This window comes from Mustelus asterias, chromosome 15 (assembly GCF_964213995.1).
Source record: "Mustelus asterias chromosome 15, sMusAst1.hap1.1, whole genome shotgun sequence".
Classification (NCBI taxonomy): Eukaryota; Metazoa; Chordata; class Chondrichthyes; order Carcharhiniformes; family Triakidae; genus Mustelus; species Mustelus asterias.
In genome coordinates, this window is record NC_135815.1 from 89577226 (window position 1) to 89600194 (window position 22969).

The window sequence follows — 22969 nt, forward strand, 5'->3', positions numbered from 1 at the left end:
CAGCTAAAACCACTGGCCCGAGGTTCATGCCTATCCCTTTCCATCACTAAGGTGAACGTAACCGAATTGTGGTCACTATCACCAAAATGCACACCAACTTCCAAGTCTAGCACCTGGTCTGGCTCATTTCCCAGCACCAGATCCAATATAGCCTCACCTCTAGTTGGCCTGTCTACATACTGAGTCAAAAAACCTTCCTGCACGCTTTGAACAAAAACTGACCCCTCTAACGAGCTAGAGCTATAACAATTCCAGTCAATATTAGTCAAGTTAAAATCCCCCATAACAATTGCCCTATTACTTTCACTCCTAAGCAGGATTGACTCCGCAATCCTTTCCTCAACCTCTCTAGAACTTTTAGGAGGTCTATAAAAGACTCCCAACAGGGTGACCTCTCCTCTCCTATTTCTAATCTCCGCCCATACTACCTCAACAGATAAGTCCTCATCAAACCTCCTCTCTGACACTGTGATACAATCTCTGACCAATAATGCTACCCCTCCCCCTCTTCTACCTCCTTCCCTACTTCGACTAAAACATTTGAACCCCGGGACCTGCAGCATCCATTCCTGCCCCTGCTCTATCCATGTCTCTGAAATAGCCACAACATCGAAGTCCCAGGTACTGATCCACGCTGCAAGTTCACCCACTTTATTGCGAATACTCCTGGCATTGAAGTATACACATTTCAAACCCTGCTCCACCCCACCTCTGCAATGCCGTGCATTGCAGTCCCCATCCATGCATCCCTCACTTTCAGCCCCACTACTCAGGATCCCTCCCCCCCCCCGAATCAGTTTAAACCTCCCTGCATGGCCTTAGCAAATTTACCCCCCAGGATATTGGTCCCCTTCTGATTAAGGTGTAGACCATCCTTCTCATAGAGGTCACACCTTCCCCAGTACGAGCCCCAATTGCTTAAGTACCTGAACCCCTCCCTCCTGCACCATCCCCTCAGCCATGAATTCAAACCTTCCCTCTCCCTATTCCTCTCTAAACTATCCCGTGGTACAGGCAAGAGTCCAGAGATAACCACTCTGTCAGTCTTGGCCTTTAGTTTCCACCCCAACTCCATAAATCCCTGCCTAATATCCCCTTCCCCTATCCTCCCTATGTCGTGTGTCCCCACATGTACAATAACTTGTGGTTTATCTCCCTCCCCCCTAAGAGTCCTGAATACCCTGTCAGACACATCCCGGACCCCAGCCCCTGGTAGGCAACACACCAACCCTGAGTCCCTACCTTTAGTTCCGACCCTCCTATCTGTCCCCTTAATTGTGGAGTCCCCAATCACAAGGCCCAGTCTTTTACAGCCCCTAACCACCTGAGCTTTCTCACTCGGCTCACCCCCAGAGATCTGCTCTCTATGCTCAGTTGATTCCTCCTCAACTGTAGCCTCCAGCACCGAAAACCTATTATGGAGGGGAACCGCCCCAGGGGATTGTCTTCCCGATTGCTTCTTACCCCTCCTCCTGGCATTGACCCAAGCCTCATTTCTAGGAGTTACTATTTCTCTATAACTCCTATCAACTTCCACCTCCGCCTCCCGAATTATGCGGAGTTCCTCTACCTCCCCCTCCAGCTCCTTTACACGCTCCTCCAGAAGCTGCAATCTAATGCACTTCTTACAACTAAAATCTCCTGAAACACTACTGGATTTCCTCACCACATACATCCCACAGGAGATGCAGCATACTGCCTGAACTGCCATCTCTGAAGCCATTACCAGCAAGAAAAAAAGAAAACAAAAAAAACTTCCCCACACTTATAATTAGGTTAGAGGAGGATGGAAGGGTGGGATCCTCTACCAGTGTAGAGGATCGGGTATCTCCTCTGCACCAATTTATAGGGCTAGGGGCCCGAGAGAAAAAAAAAACTACTACTGAGGGGGAACCACCCAGGTAACTGACTTTTAAAGTTAAAATAAAAACCCTTCCCAGACTCCTTTGCTGCCCACTTCTAGTTTTCACTTTAAACTTGAAAAACTGCTGTTAAAGTAAAGGCCAAAAAAATACACACACTAGCTGACTAATTAAATAAATAAACAATTCAATTAATCCAATTAATCTCTTACCAGCACTGCTGCTTTTCAATCACCCCTCTCAGCTTGCTCCAGTGGATCAATATATCAAACAAATTCACAAATGGCCCTAAGGCTGCCATTTTGTATCCTGGAAAGCATCCATTTAACCTCAGATTACCCTGGAAAGGTAAGGTTTCTCAAAATTTGTACAATGTTACTGTGCAGTAGCAACACGAGTGGTATATTCCACCAACAGGCTGCTGCCATCAAGCCAAAAAAAGATGTTCTGCCTACCACACAAATGAGTAAGATTGTGCACAAACTTTGGTGACAGGGTGATGCTAAGTACGTGGATCGTGCGTCCCAATGATTAGTGGATTGTCTCCAAAAACCCATCTTTCCACTGTTTGAAATAGGCAAAGTACTGACGGTATTCAACCAGCTTGTACTTGCAAAACCCAAAATGCAGTGTCCAATCCTGGATGTGATTTTGCGATTAGATAACAGTTAATAAGCAATCCCAATTGTGCTAAGAAAAAACACTAACAACCAATTTTAAACTATCACGCTCACAGTGTGGCGTACTTCTGCGCAATAAAAGCTACATTTATTCACAAGCAGGGCCTTGTCCTTTGCAAACAAAAATAACTAATTGTGCTTTTTTTAACTAAAACAAGTTTGGAAGACAATCATTTCCTGGTTCATTCCCCACGGCAATGCCTTGACCCGAGCCAATTTGCCAACCAATCAGCATCCACTTCTCATGAAGTATAAATTGCTCTCTTTGAGATTTGGTATTCTTGCATTTGTCCTGATTGGTCTGATTAGTCAAGTATTCTTGCATTTGTCCTGATAAGCGCAAGATTTAAAGCTTCGATAGCACGTCTCTTTTCTCAGCGATACTCGAATTCTGTGCTACAAAGCAACCATCTCAGTGACTGCTCAACACATGACTGCACAGTGTCATAAATGCCAGTGGAAAGAAATTAAGAGCAGAATGAAGAAATTAAGGAATAGTATAAAGAATACAGCTTTGAGTACAGTACCTGAGAGTTTCTGAGAAGAAGAGGCATGAGTGATACCAGGTAAGAGAGAGCTCACAGTGTGAAGCAGTAGAGGCACACTTTTAGTGCTTGGCAAAGCCTCATAAAGATGCACACAGTTGCTGATAGATTGGCTTCGCTTAGCTTCCAAAGAAATAAAGCAGGCAAAGATAATTACAATAGATAAAAATATACATATTTTGAGGATACTATACAACATAGATATATACACACATGTATATAAAACCAAGATTATAAATGTCATTACTTTGTGATCTTTTCCTGTCATAGTAAGGTTTCATTCACCCTACTGTTTGCATATTACTTAAAAGAAAATGCACATGAATTCAAAGCAGATAGCACATTCAGGTGGCATCATAAGATCGCATTCCATATCTCTTATTGGCAAGTTCAGGAATTGTTCTCTCTCCTGATTAGATCCCAGGAAGATATACATGAAAGAATGCATTTAAAGGTTTGTACAGTTTGATCAGACATTGAAGCAAATGGAAAGGACTAAATATAATTTGCATTTATATAGTGCCACGAACATAAAACATCCCAAAGTGTTTTACAAGCATTGCAAAACAAAACTTTGACAGTCACATGAGGAGATATTAGAGCAGATGAACAAAGGCTTGGTCAAAAAGGTAGGTTTTAAGGAGCAACCCAAGGAGGCAAAAATCAAGAATGCTAAAGAGGTCAGAATTAGCAGAGTGAGGAGACCTTAGGGACGTGCAAGAGATCAGGATAAGGCAAGACAATGGAGAGACTTGAGGACAAAGATTAAACACAGAGGTGTTGCTTAACTGGGAGCTAAAGGGGAGATGGACGAGCATAACTTGAGACACAAGCAGTAGAGCTCTCAATGAATTCAAGTTTACAGAGGGTAAAATCAGGAAAGCTAGCATTCCTGTAGCCAAGGTATAGAGGTAATAAAGATATAGGTACGGTTTTCAGCAGCACATAAGCTGAGGAAAGAGACAGGCAATGTAACGGCGGTAGAAATAGGCGATCTTAGTGATGGCATGGATACACGGTAGGAAGCATGTCTTAGTTAAAGAAAACACTAATGCGACATTGTCTTACTGCACTGGTTAAGCATAAGACTGAAGTTTAGTGTTAGCTGTCCAAAAAACTATTAACTCTGCATTGTAAACACAACCATGAATGGGTAACAGGGGCACATCTCAACATGACACATCCAATAATTTATGCTTCATTTTGGCCAACTTAACCTTCAATCATGCTTGCTTTGCATTATTTGTCACCAATATAACTGCATTACTTTAAGATCATAAATCTCATGTACCACATGTGAGATCAGAAATTATAGGAACACAGTTCAAGCACCATGCAGAGTGAAATGTTAGCCTTTGCTGTGCCAATTATGGGGTGAAAGTAAGTAATCCTGGGATGTTACAAAGAAGTGATATTGGAAGCTGTTACAATAAATCATAGATGCAAAAAAAAAGCCTGATTTGTTTTAACCTAGGTAACAAAAAAACCCTGAACACTCCAATATGGTGCATTTAATGTGGCAGTATCTGTTCAAATAAATTGGTTGCTTTGATAAATACAATTTATACGCTGATTAAACCTCAAAATATCTGGTTAACAATGCTACTCGCACTTTACAAGACATTGCAACTATACTTTGGTACCTGCACTTCTAACAAAAAGGTGTTAAATACCGCAGCGAAGGCGTGAAGGGATAAAAATCTCTCAACACTTGGAAGAAGTGTCTTTAGTCAGCTATGGATAATTAACTGAAGTCAGGGGTATGCAACAAGTCTGGATTACACTGCATAAAAATTCTACAAGACATGTTAGCCTGTAATTATACTTTTGTACTTTCTTTCACAATGTTTTCAACTGTATAGGCAAAGAAAAATTAAAACTGGCATCTGAACTGTGCCAGAACGCATGTACAGCAAAACATTACTCAGATGTTCACTGCATGCAAAATCCAATTAGGTAAGCTATTCATCATAAAGGAAAGTGGAGGCAGCAAATGTCCATTTCATCTCACTTAGACACAGATGCAGCATATTTTAAAATGGCACTCATTATTAAAGACTTGTCCATCTGGCAAATATATATGCCTTTTAACAACTAAATTACATCAAATCACAGTAATAAAGATATTAAGCATAAAGGGCCTTGTTAAAAAGAAGTTTGTAGTTAGTTATTATTAGTAAAAAGAACCCATACTGATTTACAAATTTGGTCTTAATTGAAGAAAAGGCTAAAGAAATGCAAAAATGATCGAGTGCGAAAGCTGAAGGGTTTACGGAAAACAAACATGCTAATCACACCAATTTGTCAACCGTCAATGGGGATATGTTTGTTTGCCAATAGCTTTGTAGCCCTGTGTCAGGCAGTAATGGCACCTGAGAAGGCGAATATGTACCATCTGCTTGCCTTTTATCTTTAGACTCCTTTCTTTAAAAGGAAAACAAAAAAAAAAGAAATCTACTGTTTCAAGTCCTACAGTTAATAATTAAAAGATCTCTATTTATGACCAGCGGGACACACGTTTGTCTGTATGTCTGTGCAGCACACAAAGGAGGACTTCTATGGATAACTCCTTGTAAAAGAAATAATGACACAACACAACAGAATGAAAAGAACCTTGTGGTCGTTCCACTCTCCTGCAATTGACATCATTTCAAAACCCACAGAACATGTGCTATACGAGTCTGCGTACAGTGAGCGCTTCCACACTACTCCTTTCACTCAGGTTCCTTTCAGGTCTGTGATTTAGCAACATCATCTAGTGGACACCAAGAACCAGGCTTCTCCACAGAAATAAAATAGAGGATAGGCCAAGCAGCACTTAACCATATGCTACAGCACAAACTTTTCAGCATCATTATATTATAGCAATTGAGTGTCACAGAAATTTAAAGAGCAGACATTAAACTTCAACCTTCCCCCATATATATTATGCATTGATTCTGATTTACTATATTTTAAAAATATCATGTAGTTTATGGTTTGTACAGATCAGATTTATTTATTGAATTTATATAATTGTGATTATAAATTTATAAAAATGCTAATAGCCTACTCCTGAATCCTAGTCCTATTTCCTTATGTTCTTTGCAAAGTCAAGTTTACACGAAACACAAATGTTTAATTCGAAAAACATGCCAATTAAAAATTCTCACATTTAAAAAATCCTTTCGTACATACACTGAAAAGGATAGCAAACACTAGTGTTCACTGATAGTTTGGAAATATCAAATGTATATTAGTAACACTGGAAATTTTGTTTGAAGTGAGTTCCCATTAAATGCAATTAAAAATGGAACCTGAGCTGTGGTCCTTTTTTTACACTTCCAACAATAAGCTATAAATGAACTCAATTCCAGTACCACTTACACATTACATTACCATCTCTTCAAATGGTATTAAATTAAAGTTATGTTGAGCATTTACTGATCCAAATTTCGGATGAAAATCTAAGTGAGCTAGACCTAACGACAAGAAAATGATCTTATGCTTTCACGCAAAAAAAAACACATTTATTACTACATTAACATTTACATTTGTATAATAAAATGTAAAAGATTTGAAAGTAATTTACAGAGGAGGAGGAGGTACAGAATCTTTCTGGGAGCGTGGGAGTATCAGAGAATCTACAGTGCAGGAGGAGGCCATTTGGCCCATTGAGCCTGCACCGACAACAATCCCACCCAGCTCCTATTCCCGCAATCCCACATATTTACCCTCCTAATCCCCCTGACATGGGGGCAATTTATCATGGCCAATCAACCTAACCCACACATCTTTGGATTGTGGAGCACCCGAAGGAAACCCACGCAGACACGGGGAGAATGATTCAGCAAACTCCACACAGACAGACAAGTGACCCGAGGCTGGAATCGAACCCAGGCCCCTGATGCTGTGAGGCACTAGTGCCAACCACTGTGCCACCCCGTGGTAGGGGAAAGAAAAAGGGAAAGAAAAAATATGGATAATTGAAGAAATAACTTGTTAGGAGGTTATAAAGATAAAGGAAGAAGGAGCAAAGCAAAATATTTCCTTGAAGCCTGTTCTAGAATTCAGAGCACAATGACTAACAAAGTAACTTTTGATGGTGAGTTGGAGAGTGTACAGTAAACTAGTAATCTGGAATCAAAGGAATGAAGACTGCAGAGTGAAAACACGTTTGGAGAAAATTGCAAGAATAGGATGGGGTGAAGCCTGGAGGGAACTGAAGGTAATGGTGAGTGCTGCTGGGCTATAGGAAAAGAACGAAGGCAGGAATGATGGATATGCAGGATGCTTCCTGGTGTAGGGCTTGGACCACAATGTTCTGACCGAGCTGAAGGTTGTGCAGGGTGGAAGTGTAGAGGAAAATAAGGAGACGTGAAGGCCCATAATGGTGAAACCATGTTGAGGGCTCCAACAAGAACATGAAACAGGTGCATAAGTGAGTATACGTCTAAAATGGAAGATGGTGGTCTTCGTGCCAGACCATAGGCGAAATAGAATGCACAGTGTAAAGAGCTGAACAGAGTGCTGAAGCTGTGCACTATCAGATTCAGTCCAAACAACTAGCCAAGTGGTCGATGAAACCAGTAGAAGAACACAAGCTACAGAATCATGCAGCACAGAAGAGGGCCAATGATTCATCATGCTTTTGCCAGCTCCTTGAAAGAGCCATTCACCAAGTCTCCTTCAGCAGCATCTTCCAAACCCACAATCTCTACCACCAAGAAAGACAAGGCAGCAGATGCATGGGAACATGCAAGTTCCCCTTGAAGCCACATAGCATCCCGACTTGGAACTACATCACCGCTCCTTCACCATCACCAAGTCAAAATTCTGCAACTCCCTTCCTCACAGCACTGTGGGTGCACCAACACCACATGGACTGCAGCGGTTAATGGAGGTGGCTCTCCAAGCAATTAGGGGTGGATAATAAATGCTGGCTGAGCCAATAATGCCCACATCCCATGAGAGAATTAAACTAAACCCTCATTCTTTTCTCACAGCTGTGCAAAATTCTCAAGTATATATCCAATAGTCTTTTGAAAGTTACTATTGAAGGTACTTCCATTACCCTGGTAGACAGTCTACTCCAGATTTTATAACTCACTGCATTAAAAAACTCATTTTCCTTTGTATGGTCTTAAATCTGGTTGCCGACCTTGCAAGAAACTACAAAAGATCGTGAATGTAGACCAGTCCATCACACAAACCAGCCTCCCATTCATTGACTCTGTCTACACTTCCCGCTGCCTCGGAAAAACAGCCAGCATAATTAAGGACCCCACACACCCCCGACATTCTCTCTTCCACCTTCTTCTGTCAGGAAAAAGATACAAAAGTCTGAGGTCACGTACCAACCAACTCAAGAACAACTTCTTCCCTGCTGCTGTCAGACTTTTGAATGGACCTACCTCGCACTAAGTTGATCTTTCTCTACACCCTAGCTATGACTGTAACACTATATTCTGCACCCTCTCCTTTCCTTCTCTATGTACGGTATGCTTTGTCTGTATAGGGCACAGGAAACAATACTTTTCACTGTATACTACTACACGTGACAATAATAAATCAAATCACTATGTGTCAAAATCCCACATGCTTTTGAAAACTTTAAAATCTCTCCTCATCTGCCTTGCTCTAAACAGATCAATTCCAGCTTCTCTCATCTCTCCAAATAACTGAATTCTCTCACTCATCTAGTAAAACCTGTTTTGCATTTTCTCAGCCTTTATTTCTGTGGTGCCCAGAATTGGACATAATCTAGCTGAGATCATCCCAGATTTATCAAGATTTGCTACAACTTCCTTTCTTCCCATTCTATATCTCAATTTATAAAGTCAAGAAACACGTATGCTTTTAAAAAGAAAACTGTCTTATCAACATGTCCCTCCACCTTCAAAGATTAATGAACTGCCAAGTCCCGTTCTTGCATCCCTACACCCTTTAAAATTGTACTTTAGTTTTTATCATGTTACCCCATTTTTCCTTCCAAAAGTCATCACTTAATGTGTCTCTGCATTAAATGATAGTTGGTTTAACTTTGAACAGGAAGCTACCATTCACGCAGGACTGGATAATGGAAATTGGCAAAATCTCAAATTAGTGATGGGGGTGGAGAGAGTTGAACTTCATGTGTTTAAATGTGGAAACTGACCTACTATTTGCAGATGTGGGAGCATAAGACAGCATTTATAATGAACAGAATTGTTCTCACATCACTGGCAACTGCATCTGCATGAGAAAATAAAGTGCACGAGGAGATGATTAAGAGGAAATAAAGCTAGAAAACTGCCATTTCACGGATGTGGACTAAACATGAGATACAGTAGGTGAGAATGATGCGGCAGGATAATAAAGAGATTGAGGACAAGATAAGGACAGCATGCAACATCAATTGCAAATGTGACTTTGAACAACTTGTTGCCTTGGTGAGCTAGTCTAGAGCCAGATTAGTAATAATGCTACGTAGCTACATGGTTACAATGAATTAACTGATGAACAACTTGTTGCCTTGGTGAGCTAGTCTAGAGCCAGATTAGTAATAATGCTACGTAGCTACATGGTTACAATGAATTAACTGAGTCTGAAGCAAGAGGGAAACGTGAGGATATAGCAGTAATTTACAAAGTTGGAGGAACTGAGTAAGAGCTCTGGCAAGAAAGCACTGATAACAGTTTTAACAGACTGGAAGCAAAGCATGATAAAGAGAAGCTGACAATGCGAGAGTCAGTTTGTGGAGTTCAGGAATAAGAAACTAGATTTGAAGATAATCAAGGGAGGAAGTGAAAGCGTTATGGAGGAAGCCAGTCCAATAAGAACATAAGAACTAGGAGCAGCAGTAGGCCATCTGGCCCCTCAAGCCTGCTCCGCCATTCAATAAGATCATGGCTGATCTTTTCGTGGAATCAGCTCCATGTACCCACCCGCTCACCATAACCCTTAATTCCTTTACTGTTCAAATATTTATCTATTCTTGCCTTAAAAACATTCAATGAGGTAGCCTCAACTGCTTCACTGGGCAGGGAATTCCACAGATTTACAACCTTTTGTGTGAAGAAGTTCCTCCTCAACTCGGTCCTAAATCTGCTTCCCCTTATTTTGAGGCTATGCCCCCTAGTTCTAGTTTCACCTGCCAGTGGAAACTTCCCTGCTTCTTTCTTATCTATTCCCTTCATAATCTTGTGTTTCTATAAGATTTCCCCTCATTCTTCTGAATTTCAATGAGTATAGCCCCAGTCTACTCAGTCTCTCTTCATAAGCCAACCCTCTCAACTCCAGAATCAATCTAGTGAATCTCCTCTGCACCCCCTCCAGTGCCAGTATATCCTTTCTCAAGTGAGACCAAAACTGTACACAGTACTCCAGGTGTGGCCTCACCAGCACCTTATACAGCTGCAACATGACCTCGCTGTTTTTAAACTCCATCTCTCTAGCAATAAAGGACAAAATTCCATTTGCTGCCTTAATTACCTGCTGCACCTGCAAACCCAACTCGAGATTCCTGAACAAGGACACCCAGCTCCGTCTTCACACAGCATGCTGCAATTTTTACCATTTAAATAATAGTCCATTTTGCTGTTATTCCTACCAAAATGGATGACCTCACATTTACTAATATTGGATTCCATCTGCCAGATACTCGCCCACTCACTTAGACTATCTATATCCCTTTGCAGACTTTCAGCGTCCTCTGCACACTTTGCTCTGCCACCCATCTTAGTGTCACCTGTGAATTTTGAAACACTACACTTGGTCCCCAACTCCAAATCATCTTTGTAAGTCAAACAATTGCGGTCCCAACACTGATCCCTGAGTCACACCACAAGTCACTGATTGCCAACCAGAAAAACACCCATTTATCCTCACTCTTTGCTTTCTGTTAGTTAACCAATCCTCTATCCATGCTAATATATTACCCGTAACACTGTGCACCTTTATCTTATGCAGCAGTCTTTGGTGTGGCACCTTGTCAAATGCCTTCTGGAAATCCAGATACACCACATCCACAGGTTCCCCATTGTCCACTGCACATGTAGTATTCGCAAAGAATTCCAACAAATTAATCAAACATGGCCTTCCCTTCATGAACCCATGCTGCGTCTTACCAATGGGACAATTTATATCCAGATGTCTCGCTATTTCTTCCTTGATGATAGATTCAAGCAATAAGAATTTTAGTGAAGATAGCAAAAATACTAAAGATTTTACTAGGTTAGCAAGGAGTAGAGATCGAGTGGAGGGCAGGAGCTAAGTAAAGAAAAAGGCCAGTATATGGGTTTCGGATTTTGAAAACAAACCCCAAAATTCTCACATCCAGCATTAGAGTTGGTGGTTAATCCATAATTACCAAAAAATTTAAATAAGCCCATAAAAGCAGGCAAAAATGTTACATCACACTACAAAAATACTTTGCAGTTCACTAATAATTTAGTCCTTCAACAAGCTTACCTGTTGCTTTCTGGCGAACAATATTTCTGGCCTTTTCAACGCCTGGGGCACCAGAGGTAGTTGCACTTCTAAATCGCATATGCTCTTGTGTGCCATCAGGCTGACTTCTCCAACTCAGAGAAAAGGACCTACCTACTCCAGTTATCTTACTAAGATCTTGATGCACACCTTAAAAGATAACGATGCATAAAATGTATTAGGTACAGTCCTACATATCGTTAATTTAATTAATTAATTGGTGATGATATATAAATATGGCATTCCTGTGCAACAATTTAACGCATGAACTCCTAACATGGTTGATAGTGCACTAAACTGAGAATGTTGGACACGCGCAATAAATTTTAGGTTTAATAGTCATTATAAAATTATACTTATTGGCCTCAATTTTCTATCACATTTTGGATTGGCTGCGGAAGCAAGGGCAGCAAACCTCAATCTTGTACGGTCTGCTGTCGACACCTTGTCACCACCACCACCCCCTCCCTCCCAACTTCCCCCCTCCCCCATATCACAATTCAAGATCAGAAACACATTTTCATTGTGAAAACGCAATGGGACATTTGAAAACAGGAATAATGTCCATTAAGCAAACAGATGGTGGTGTCTCCATCTCTCCCAAAAGGACAGCCTTCCAAATAACTTGCATAAATAAGTTTTATTACCTCTCCCTCTTTGCTTCTTTTCCTTTTGCTCACTTAGCTTGTCCAGTGGTAAATTATTCATATCCAGACTGTACACACATCTTGCCAACACCACAGTGAGAGAATCCATAATTTTTGCCCATTCAGTAATCAGTTCATTCCAGGTTGTGAGAGAAGACAGTACAGATAGCAGCTCATCCCAAAGTTCTCGTGAGATATACACACTTAAATTAGCCCGGATCCAGGCAACAATAAGAGTCTGCAGAAAAGAATTATAGAAGATTTATGATGTTATAATTAAATATTTTAAAATTTACTACAGTGGAAGGCAAGAGGTACAGGGGCAATGCAATGTTAAAATATTACAGTGAAAGGCTTTACTTTAATCATGATTGCACCCAGGTAAACTGGAGCATGGTAACCCAATCATAATAGGCTGCTTCACCACAAATAGCAATTAGCGTAGAAAATCCTCGTAAGGGCAAGAAAAAGCAAAGAGCAAGTTATAATAATCAGTACTCACTTCTTTAGATAGAGTTTTATAGTGTGATGCCGTTATTTAATATGCTACCGGCACGGTAGCACAGTGGTTAGCACTGCTGTTTCACAGATCCAGGGACCTGGGTTCGATTCCCGGCTTGGGTCACTGTCTGTGTGGAGTTTGCACATTCTCCTCATGTCTGCGTGGGTTTCCTCCGGGTGCTCCGGTTTCCTCCCACAGTCCAAAGATGTGCGGGTTAGGTTGATTGGCCATGCTAAAATTGCCCCTTAGTGTCCTGGGATGCGTAGATTAGAGGGATTAGTTGGTAAAATACGGAGGGTTATGGGGGTAGGGCCTGGGTGGGATTGTGGTCGGTGCAGACTCGTTGGACCGAATGGCCTCTTTCTGTACTGTAGGGTTTCTATGATTTCTATGATGAATACTTGCACGTTAATGATCGCGATTTTAGTTTGAATATCAAATTGACTACCCTCCTTCACATCAGAACAATTCAGTCTTTTTATGTATACAAGGTTGGTCAACACAGCACAAGGGGCTGTTATTCTACAAATACTTGGCTGAGATTCTGGAGTATGCTTATGTTAGTAAGATAAACTATTATACAAATTGCCCTCTGGCTGGCATTGCAGAATGCAATGAAGGACTGCAGTATTTTTCTTCATTCATTCACAAGATGTGGACTTTGCTGGCTAGGCCAGCAATTATTGCCCATCCTGATTTGTCCTCGAGGTGGCAGTGGTTAGCCATCTTCTTGAACCGCTGCAGTCCATGTGTTATGTGTACACCCACAGTGCTGTTAGTGAGGAAGTTCCAGGATTTTGAACCAGCAACAGTGAAGGAACAGTGATATAATTCCAAGTCAGGATAGTGTGTGGTTTAGAGGGGAACTTCCAGGTGGTGACGTTCTCTTGCATCCACTGCCCTTATTCCTCTGGCTGGTGGAGGTCGTGGGTTTGGAATGTGTTGTCAAAGGGGTCTCGGTGAAATGCTGCAGTGCATTTTGCAAATGGTGCACACTGCTGGCCGGTGGTGGAGGGAAGTGAATGTTGAAGGAGATGGACAAGGGTGCTAATCGAGCACACTACTTTGTCCTGAGTGGTGAACATAAGAACTAGGAGCAGGAGTAGGCCACTTGAGCCTGCTCCGCCATTCAATAAGATCATGGCTGATCTTTTCATGGGCTCAGCTCCACTTACCCACCCACTCACCATAACCCTTAATTCCTTTACTGTTCAAAAATTTATCTATCCTTGACTTAAAAACATTCAATGAGGTGGTGGTGAGCTTCTTGACTGTTGTTGGAGCTGCACTCAACCAGGCAAGGAGAGAGTATTCCATCATGCTCCTGACTTCTGCCTTCTATATGGAGGATTGGTTTTGAAGAGTCAGGAGGTGAGTTACCCACCACAGGATTCCCAGCCTCTCACTTGCTCTTATAGCCATAGTATTTAAATGGCTAGTTCAGTTTCTGGTCAATGGCAACCCGACAAGATATTGATAATGGGGGATTTGGCAATGGTAATACTATAACGTCAAGGGGCGATGATTAGATTCTTTCTTGTTGGAAATGGTTATCGCCTGCTGAGTGTCATAATTGTCACTTGCCACTTCTCAGCACAAGCCTGAATATTGTCCAGGTCTTGCTGCATATGGACACGGACTGCTTCAGCATCTGAGGGTTCACAAATAGTACTGAATATTGTGCAATCAGCGAACATCCCTGCTTCTGACCTTACAATGGAGGGAGGATCATTGATGAAGATGATTGGATTTAAAACGCTGCCCAAAGTAATTTCTGCCACAATGTACCAGTACAGAGATGAATGACCTTCAACATCCATCACCATCTTTCTTTGTGCAAGCTATGACTCCAATCATTGTGGAGATTTCTCCCCCACTTCCCACTGACATACCTTGTGCTGGGAGGCAGCAGTTCTGTTAGGGCTCCTTGATGCCACATTCAGTCAAATGTTGCCTTGATACCAGCAGTCACTCTCTCCTTACCTTTTGAGTTCACCTCTTTTGTCCATGTTTGGATCAAGTCTGTAATGAGCTCTGGAGCAGAGTGGTCCTGGCTAAACACCAAACTTAGTGCATCAATGTGCAGGTTATTGTTGAGTAAGTGCCACTTGACAGCATACTAGATGCCCCCTTCAGCACTTTGCTAACGATAAAGAGTAGGTTGATGGAGCTGTAATTGGCAGCGTAGGATTTTGTCTTCCTTTTTATGAATAGGACATACCTGGGCTATTTTCCACATTGCAGGTATAGTAGAACAACTTGGCTAGGAGCACAGCTAGTTTAGGAGTACATTTCTGCAGTATTATTACTAGGATGTTGTCAGGGCCCAAGGCCTTTGCAGTGACAAGTACCTCCTGCCATTTCTTGATGGAGGCGGAGTCAACCGAATTGGCTGAAGAATGGCATTGGATATGCTGGGAACCTCTGAAGGAAATCAAGATGGATCAACCACCCAGTACTTCTGGCAAATGCTTCAGCCTTATCTTTTGCACTTGTGTTGGGTTCCCCCATCATTGAAGATGCAGGTATTGTGGAGATTCCTCTTCTTGTTAGCTATATAGTTGCCCATCGCCATTCACAACTGGATGCCTGAGGGCTGCAGAGGTTCGATCTGATCTGTTGGTTGTGGAATCACTTAGCCCTGTTTATCACACGCTGTTTTTTACTATATGGCACACAAGTAGCTTCAAAAATTTACACCTCATTTTTAGGCGTCAGGTTCAGCTCCTGGAGGGCCTCCTGCACACTTCACTGAACGAGTAGTGCAGTTGTGTGCCATCTCATTAACTCAGCATTGCATCTACTTTCTTACGATATTCACAACCCTTTGCATCACTATCACTTTAATGTGGTGGTCTCAATGCAGCACACAAATTTGTGTAAATAATCTATCATAAATGAAGGACTGCCACATTGTCCCTGTATAACCTTGCTTAACAAAAGCTTTCCAGAAACCACAACATGAAATGATTGTTCCTGTTACGTCCAGCAAAGGCAAGTTGAATGTTTGTGCTTTATAGCCAATAATCTCAACATGCGTCACATTTCTCCAACTTGGTCAAGGCATAATTTGCCTTTTGGTGAAAGAGTTGCATGAAGGCCAACAAAGACAAAAGATAAAAAGCATTTTGTTTTTAAATGGGGCGAGATTTTGCAAGAATTGCAATACAAATATGGAATATGGTGCAAACAAATGGGGCGGCACGGTGGCACGATGGTTAGGACTGCTGCCGCACAGCACCAGGGACCTGGATTCGATTTCCGGCTAGGGTCACTATCTGTGCAGAGTCTGCACGTTCTCCCCGTGCCTTCGTGGGTTTCCTCCAGGTGTTCCAGTTTCCTCCCACAGTCCGAAAGACGTGCTGGTTAGGAGCTAAATTCTCTCTGTGTACCCGAACAGGTGCCGGAGTGTGGTGACTAGGGGATTTTCACAGTAACTTCATTGTAGTGTTAATGTAAGCCCACTTGTGACTAATAAATAAACTTCAAAAAAAAAACAAGGTATATGCTGAGGATTGAAGAAATTTCTGTATGCATGATCACAGTTGAGATGAAGAAAACTTTACAAGCATTCTATCATGTCAGTTAAAAGAGGATTCTATAGCGTGTTGGTGAGTTTCTGTAGTTCACCTTGCAGATAGTACACACTGCTGCCACTGTATGTCAGTAGGTGTGTGGTGTGTGTGTGCCTGTGTGCGCGTGCGTGTGTGTGCGTGTGAATGATTGTTTATGGATGGAATGCCGATCACGTGGGTTGCTTTGTCCTGGATGGTGTCAAGCTTCTTGAGTGCTGTTGGAGTTGCACTCATCCAGGCAAGGGGAGAGCATTCCTTGCTCCTGACTTGTGCCTTGTAGATGTTGGACAGGTTTTGGGGAGTCAGGAGATAAATTACTTGCCACAGGGTTCCTAGTCTTTGACCTTCCTTGCAGCCACAGTATTTAGATAATTATTTCAGTTCAGTTTCTGTCAGTGGTAACCCTCAAGATGTTGATAGTAGGGGATCCAGCGATGCCATGGAATGCCAAGGGAAGGTGGTTAGATTCTCACTTGTTGGAGATGGTGATTGCCTGGCACTTGTGTGGTACAAATGTCTGCCCAAGCCTGGATATCGTCCAGGTCTTGCTGCATTTGGACATGGACTGCTTCAGTATCTGAGAAATCACGAAAGATGCTGAATGTTTTGTGCAATCATCAGCGAACATTTCCACTGCTGACATTATGATGGAAGCAAGATCATTGGTGAAGCAACTGAAGATCGTTGGGCCTAGTAACAAACACAACTTAATGCTCTTGATACTTGTGAGAGATAAGAGCATAAGAGGCAATGGAGAGAAGTACAAGGTTCCGTGCCAATCGGGAATGTCACTGCAGTGAATGCTCTGCAACATATTTCGACATTATAGCATCATCAATAATGGGAGGCTTGGAATTATTTCAATTTTCAAAGATGAAATAAGATTAGTGGACCTTGCAGAGCAAATGGAATTTTGTTTCATGTGATTTAGACAGATCTGGTAATGGATAGCTAAGATGTGGAGATGCCGGACGGATAGCTGAACCAGCTATGTGCCAAAAACGTTCATGTCTCTATTCCATGAACTTGAGAGAACAAAGATGGGAATCCCATATGAGGGAGAACAGCCAGGCTAGGAGATGATGGGCATTTTGAGGGAGCAAGATCTCATTTGGTAACAAGAGTCATAACTCAGAAGGTTGTAGGAAGCATAGCCTAAGGTGAGGTTTACCATCAGTTGACAGCCCAACTGCAGTCAAAGCCGGGATAGAACATAGAACAGTACAGCACAGTACAGGCCCTTCGGCCCTCGATGTTGTGCCGAACCTTTTCCGAAACCAAGATCAAGCTATCCCAGTCCCTATCATTCTAGTGTGCTCCATGTGCCTGTCCAATAACCGCTTGAAAGTTCCTAAAGTGTCCGACTCCACTATCACAGCAGGCAGTCCATTCCACACCCCAACCACTCTCTGCGTAAAGAACCTACCTCTGATATCCTTCCTATATCTCCCACCACAGACCTTATAGTTATGCCCCCCTTGTAACAGCTACATCCACCCGAGGAAATAGTCTCTGAACGTCCACTCTATCTATCCCCCTCATCATCTTATAAACCTCTATTAAGTCGCCTCTCAACCTCCTCCGCTCTAAAGAGAAAAGCCTTAGCTCCCTCAACCTTTCCTCATAAGACCTACCCTCCAAACCAGGCAGCATCCTGGTAAATCTCCTTTGCACTCTTTCCAGTGCTTCCACATCCTTCTTATAGTGAGGTGACCAGAACTGCACACAATATTCCAAATGTGGTCTCACCAAAGTCCTGTACAGTTGCAGCATAACCCCACGGCTCTTAAACTCAAACCCCGTTAATAAACGCTAACACACTATAGGCCTTCTTCATGGTTCTATCCACTTGAGTGGCAACCTTCAGAGATCTGTGGATATGAACCCCAAGATCTCTCTGTTCCTCCACATTCCTCAGAACCCTACCTTTGGCCCTGTAATCCGCATTCAAATTTGTCCTACCAAAATGAATCACCTCGCACTTATGTCAATACATTTACCCACAATGAGGGTGTGGTGACAAATCTTTGTTAGAAATTGAATAGAATTCTTCCCTCATGAAATTAGACTAATGGAACCTAAAATTTAGTGTCAGATGTTTCTTCAGAAGGAACTCTTCAAATGCAGACGATAAAAAATAACAAAACTTACTCCAACTTATAAATCAAAGAAAGGGTTTAATAAAGGAACTTCATTGCTCCAAACTTGGGGCCACTCCAAGCTCCCCACCATTCCCAACAGGTTCTTATTTATAGTGAGTCAGCTGACCATCACATCATTCGGTAATTGGTTCCATGGTTTACTGGGTCAGCTGACTCTTACAGCTTGTTACCATTGGTCACATTACATCCAATACAAAGTTGTCACCGGTTACATTCCATCATCATAAACATTAAGAGGTCCTTAGCACGACAAAGTATTGCCTCCAAGAAGGACCTGTTGTTCTTCTAGAATCTGACAAACAGACTGGATATGTCAGTCCAATGGAGATCACGCCCACTGGTGGGAAAACTGACAGGAAATCCCCTTCAGTTCTATGGAGGAGGCCCAAAGGAATCAAATACCCTTCAGGTGCTTAAGTTGCCAGCATCAGGACTTCACCACACAAGAGCTCCTGGCCTATCAGAGGCCAGCAACTCCTTGCATCCTCAGCGCCAGAGGGAATGGCTGCTGACAGCACTGGACATTCCAGAAGCCGTCTAACTACTCCTTAATCCCTGAGAAACCACTAAATTGTGGTGTGTTAGGGAATATGGGTGTCAATCAATTCATTAAAGAGTTGAATTGACATTCTGGCCTTGGCAGCCAGATTGCTGCATATCTTTTGTCATCATTTAAGTTAAAAATCAAGACAAGCGGAAGTTCAAATATTTTAGAATTTAGGTAAACCTAGACTTCAAATAAATTCAGGAAATTTCTCATTTGAATACGTGTTAAGATGTTATTTTTAAAGGATAGAGATGCAAAATAACCACAGATGGTTATCAACCAGCTATTTCTGCTATCAGATGATGTGGGGATAATTGATTTGGAAGCAATCAAGAGTCATCATCTTTTGAACTCAATAGCTGCTCATGCTAAACTAGGGGCAAAAACTCTCGTACTAATGGATGAGAAAAAAGTTAACATTAGTGGGTGCCAGACATTCTCTGACAGAGATCCAGTGATTCAATTTTAAGTGCAATTTTAAGGCACTGAAACAAGACCGGATATAACGCAAAGCACTGATCTTCGCTAAACACCACAGATAATGTGAGCTAGATATCACCACACAGGACCTTCAACCAACAGCCATGGGGACCAAATTCGCACATCAATATGCCAACATCTTCATGCACAGGTTCGAACATAACCTCTTCACTGCACAGGATCTTCGGCCGACACAATTCACACCTCTTTAACCTGTGTTTAACCCTCTCTCCACTTACATTGTCTGTACCTGTAAAGACTTGATTACCTGTTAAGGCTCGTATTCCAACCATTATCTTGCAATTGAGTCTGTGTCTATATATGCCCTGTTTGTGAACCCAACTCGCCACTCACCTGATGAAGGAGCAGTGCTCCGAATGCTCGCGCTACCAAATAAACCTGTTGGACCTTAACCTGGTGTTGCGAGACTTCTTACTGTGCCTACCCCAGTCCAATGCTGGGATTTCCACATCCTAGATATTTTCAACTAACACAAGGGCCAAAGGGAATCCACAAGAGCCCATTTTCATATCTACCGACATTACTCATGTTAAACCAGCATGGTGCAATTATAGAATCCCTACAGTGCAGAAGGAGGCCATTTGGCCCATCGAGTTTGCACCGACCACAACAGATTAATGACAGAAACTCTGTTGCCCAATATCTGATGGGCCAGTTTCCTCCCCTACACTCACATGAATGATGTGAAACTGGAAAAATGTTCCAACAACCATAAATCCGCACATTTTAAATACAAATTGATAACTTTTATACATATACATTATCTACACACAATGCACTTTTGTTTTACCCGGAAAAGCAGTCCAGCCATTTGTTCTGCAAAAATATCACGTTTGTGCAAATCCTGTTGCTTTTGCATAATTGTTTCAGTGATCCTGAGCAATACTCGCAGAAGTTGTTCCCTGTAAAGAAAAATTAATATCCAATCATTCAGAAATATTCTACAAGCACATCCACATCAACAAGTGGAAGACATTTTTCCCAATTTCCCACTCCTGCTAGGAGTTTCTTATGTATTTGGGGGATGCACAATTTTCTAAACGTGTATTAAAAGGATGAGCGCGTGTGCAGGGAGAAAATGAATTTCCAATATGCATTCAAAAAAGAAAATGCTGGAAAATCTCAGCAGGTCTGGCAGCATCTGCAAGAGAGAAAAGAGCTGACGTTTCGAGTCCAGATGATCCTTTGTCAAAGCTAAAAGGCATAGAAAGTGGGGGATATAGGGCGACATGGTGGCACAGTTGTTAGCACTGCTGCTGCACGGCTCCAGGGACCTGGGTTCGATTCCTGGCTTGGGTCACAGTCTGTGTGGAGTTTGCACGTTCTCCCCGTGTCTGCATGGGCTTCCTCCGGGCTCCTCCCACAGTCCACAAATGTGCGGGTTAGGTGCATTGGCCATGCTAAATTGACCCTTAGTCTCCCGGGATGCGTAGATTAGAAGGATTAGCGGGGTAAATATGGGGGGTTACGGGGAAAGGGCCTAGGCAGGATTGTTGTAGGTGCAGACTCGATGGACCGAATGGCCTCCTTCTGCACTGCAGGGCCTCTGTGGCTTCTCTATTTATACTGTAGGGTGGGGGAATGAAAGAGGAGTCATGGCCGCAAAAACAAGGGGAAAGGCTCAGATTCTAATGGCAGTCCATAGAGAGAGAATAGAAGGCGTGAATGGCTAAACAGAGAGAAGCTGAAACCAGAGGGTAAACTGTGACAGATGAAGGTGTGAGGGGGGGGGGAGGGGGAATGAATGGGAGAGAAGAAAAATGGAGGAAAAAAAAGAGTGGAAAAGGGGAAGCAAAGGGTAGAAAAGGTAAGAAAGGGGGATAAAATGGGGGAAAGAGTGGGTGAAAAAGAAAAAAGACAATAAAGAAATAAAATATGCATCAGAGAGCAAGATTTTCCATTAGGGGCTGGCAGTCACGAATTGGTCTCTATCATTGCACTGTGCAAAGTAATTCATTTTCCAAAATCAACTGCCAGAACAGCAGTAAGTTTTAGGAGAAGAAAACAAAATGGTTCCACAAGCTGGGTGGTAGAACCTTGCACTCCTGTTCGAAGGAGCTCGATCTGACCCCTGAACATCTGCCGACATTCCAACGCCACAATGAGAAAATTAAGGCAGGCAATTTCCATTAGGAGGATATTTCATTACATCTTAAACGTGACAAGGGAATCATATTTTTAAATACTCTAAGGACGACAAGGTAAATATCCCACCGAATTAATGGGGGCCCCCACAAGGGGTCAAAAAGAGAGTGGGGAAATCTTTCTTTTTAGATGAGGAAAATCAGCAAAATTCAAATGAGTCAGCATCAGCTTATAATAAAGTCTTTATATTGGTCCTAAATACACAATAAAAATCAAGTTTTAAAGTTTATTTAAAAGTGTCACAAGTAGGGTGACACGGTAGCACAGTGGTTAGCACTGCTGCTTCACAGCTCCAGGGTCCCGGGTTCGATTCCCGGCTCGGGTCACTGTCTGTGTGGAGTTTGCACATTCTCCTCGTGTCTGCGTGGGTTTCCTCCGGGTGCTCCGGTTTCCTCCCACAGTCCAAAGATGTGCGGGTTAGGTTGATTGGCCAGGTTAAAAATTGCCCCTTAGAGTCCTGAGATGCGTAGGTTAGCGGGATTAGCAGGTAAAATATGTGGGGGTAGGGCCTGGGTGGGATTGTGGTCGGTGCAGACTCGATGGGCCGAATGGCCTCCTTCTGCACTGTAGGGTTTCTATGATTCTAGGCTTACATTAACACTGCAATGACATTACTGTGAAAATCCCTTAGTCGCCACACACCGGTGCTTGTTCAGGTACACTGAGGGAGAATTTAGCACCTAACAGCACGTCTTTTGGGCTGAGGGGGGAAACTAGAGCACCCGGAGGAAACCCACGCAGACATGGGGAGAACGTGCAAACTCTGCACATTGACCCAAGGGGGGAATCGAATCTGGGTCCCTGGCGTTGTGAGGCAGCAGTGCTGATCACTGTGCCACCCTACATCAATCACAATCTACATTAAAAACCTGCTGCCACACAGCTGAGGCAAGTTTGCACAGGTTTACTCATTCAAAACTATAAAGATATAAATAAGCGAGTTATAGAAATGGATGGCTAAACTCACCATGTCTTCTTGCTCATGGTTAATTCCATGATCATGTGCCTATAGATACTCAAGACTGCCTTGCACACATCAATCTGCTCTTCCAGTATCTTTGAGATATCAGTGCAGGGTTCCAGCAGGAAGACATTTGCAGAATTTGTCAAAAATACCTTTCAAAATGATATGCAAATATGTTAAAATTTATCAAGAGCACCATTGAGCTCTACAGGAAAAATTGATTCTATCAACAATAGTTACCAAAAGCTATTAAAGTTTATTTATCACTATCACAAGTAGGCTTCACATTCACGCTGCAACAAACTTACTGTAAAAATCCCCTAGTTGCCCACACTCCGGCGCCTGTTCGGGTACACTGACGGAGAATTTAGCATGGCCAATCCACCTAACC

The 22969-nt window shown here is 42.4% G+C and overlaps 1 protein-coding gene across 7 annotated transcripts in view; it reads right to left on the reverse strand.

Moving 5' to 3' along the window:
* ralgapa2 (Ral GTPase activating protein catalytic subunit alpha 2) overlaps nucleotides 1-22969 on the reverse strand; it is a 487945-nt gene that overhangs the window by 319627 nt on the left and 145349 nt on the right. For 5 of the 7 annotated variants that reach the window (XM_078230299.1, XM_078230303.1, XM_078230301.1 and 2 more), the window contains exons 13-17: nucleotides 22582-22730; nucleotides 20260-20371; nucleotides 12183-12420; nucleotides 11518-11685; nucleotides 3070-3210 (exon numbers count right to left, since the gene is read on the reverse strand). In XM_078230299.1, the coding sequence (XP_078086425.1) occupies nucleotides 3070-3210; nucleotides 11518-11685; nucleotides 12183-12420; nucleotides 20260-20371; nucleotides 22582-22730 (808 nt within the window). The remainder of the gene's footprint in view (nucleotides 1-3069; nucleotides 3211-11517; nucleotides 11686-12182; nucleotides 12421-20259; nucleotides 20372-22581; nucleotides 22731-22969) is intronic. The other 2 variants (XM_078230304.1, XM_078230302.1) reach the window with 1 other exon arrangement.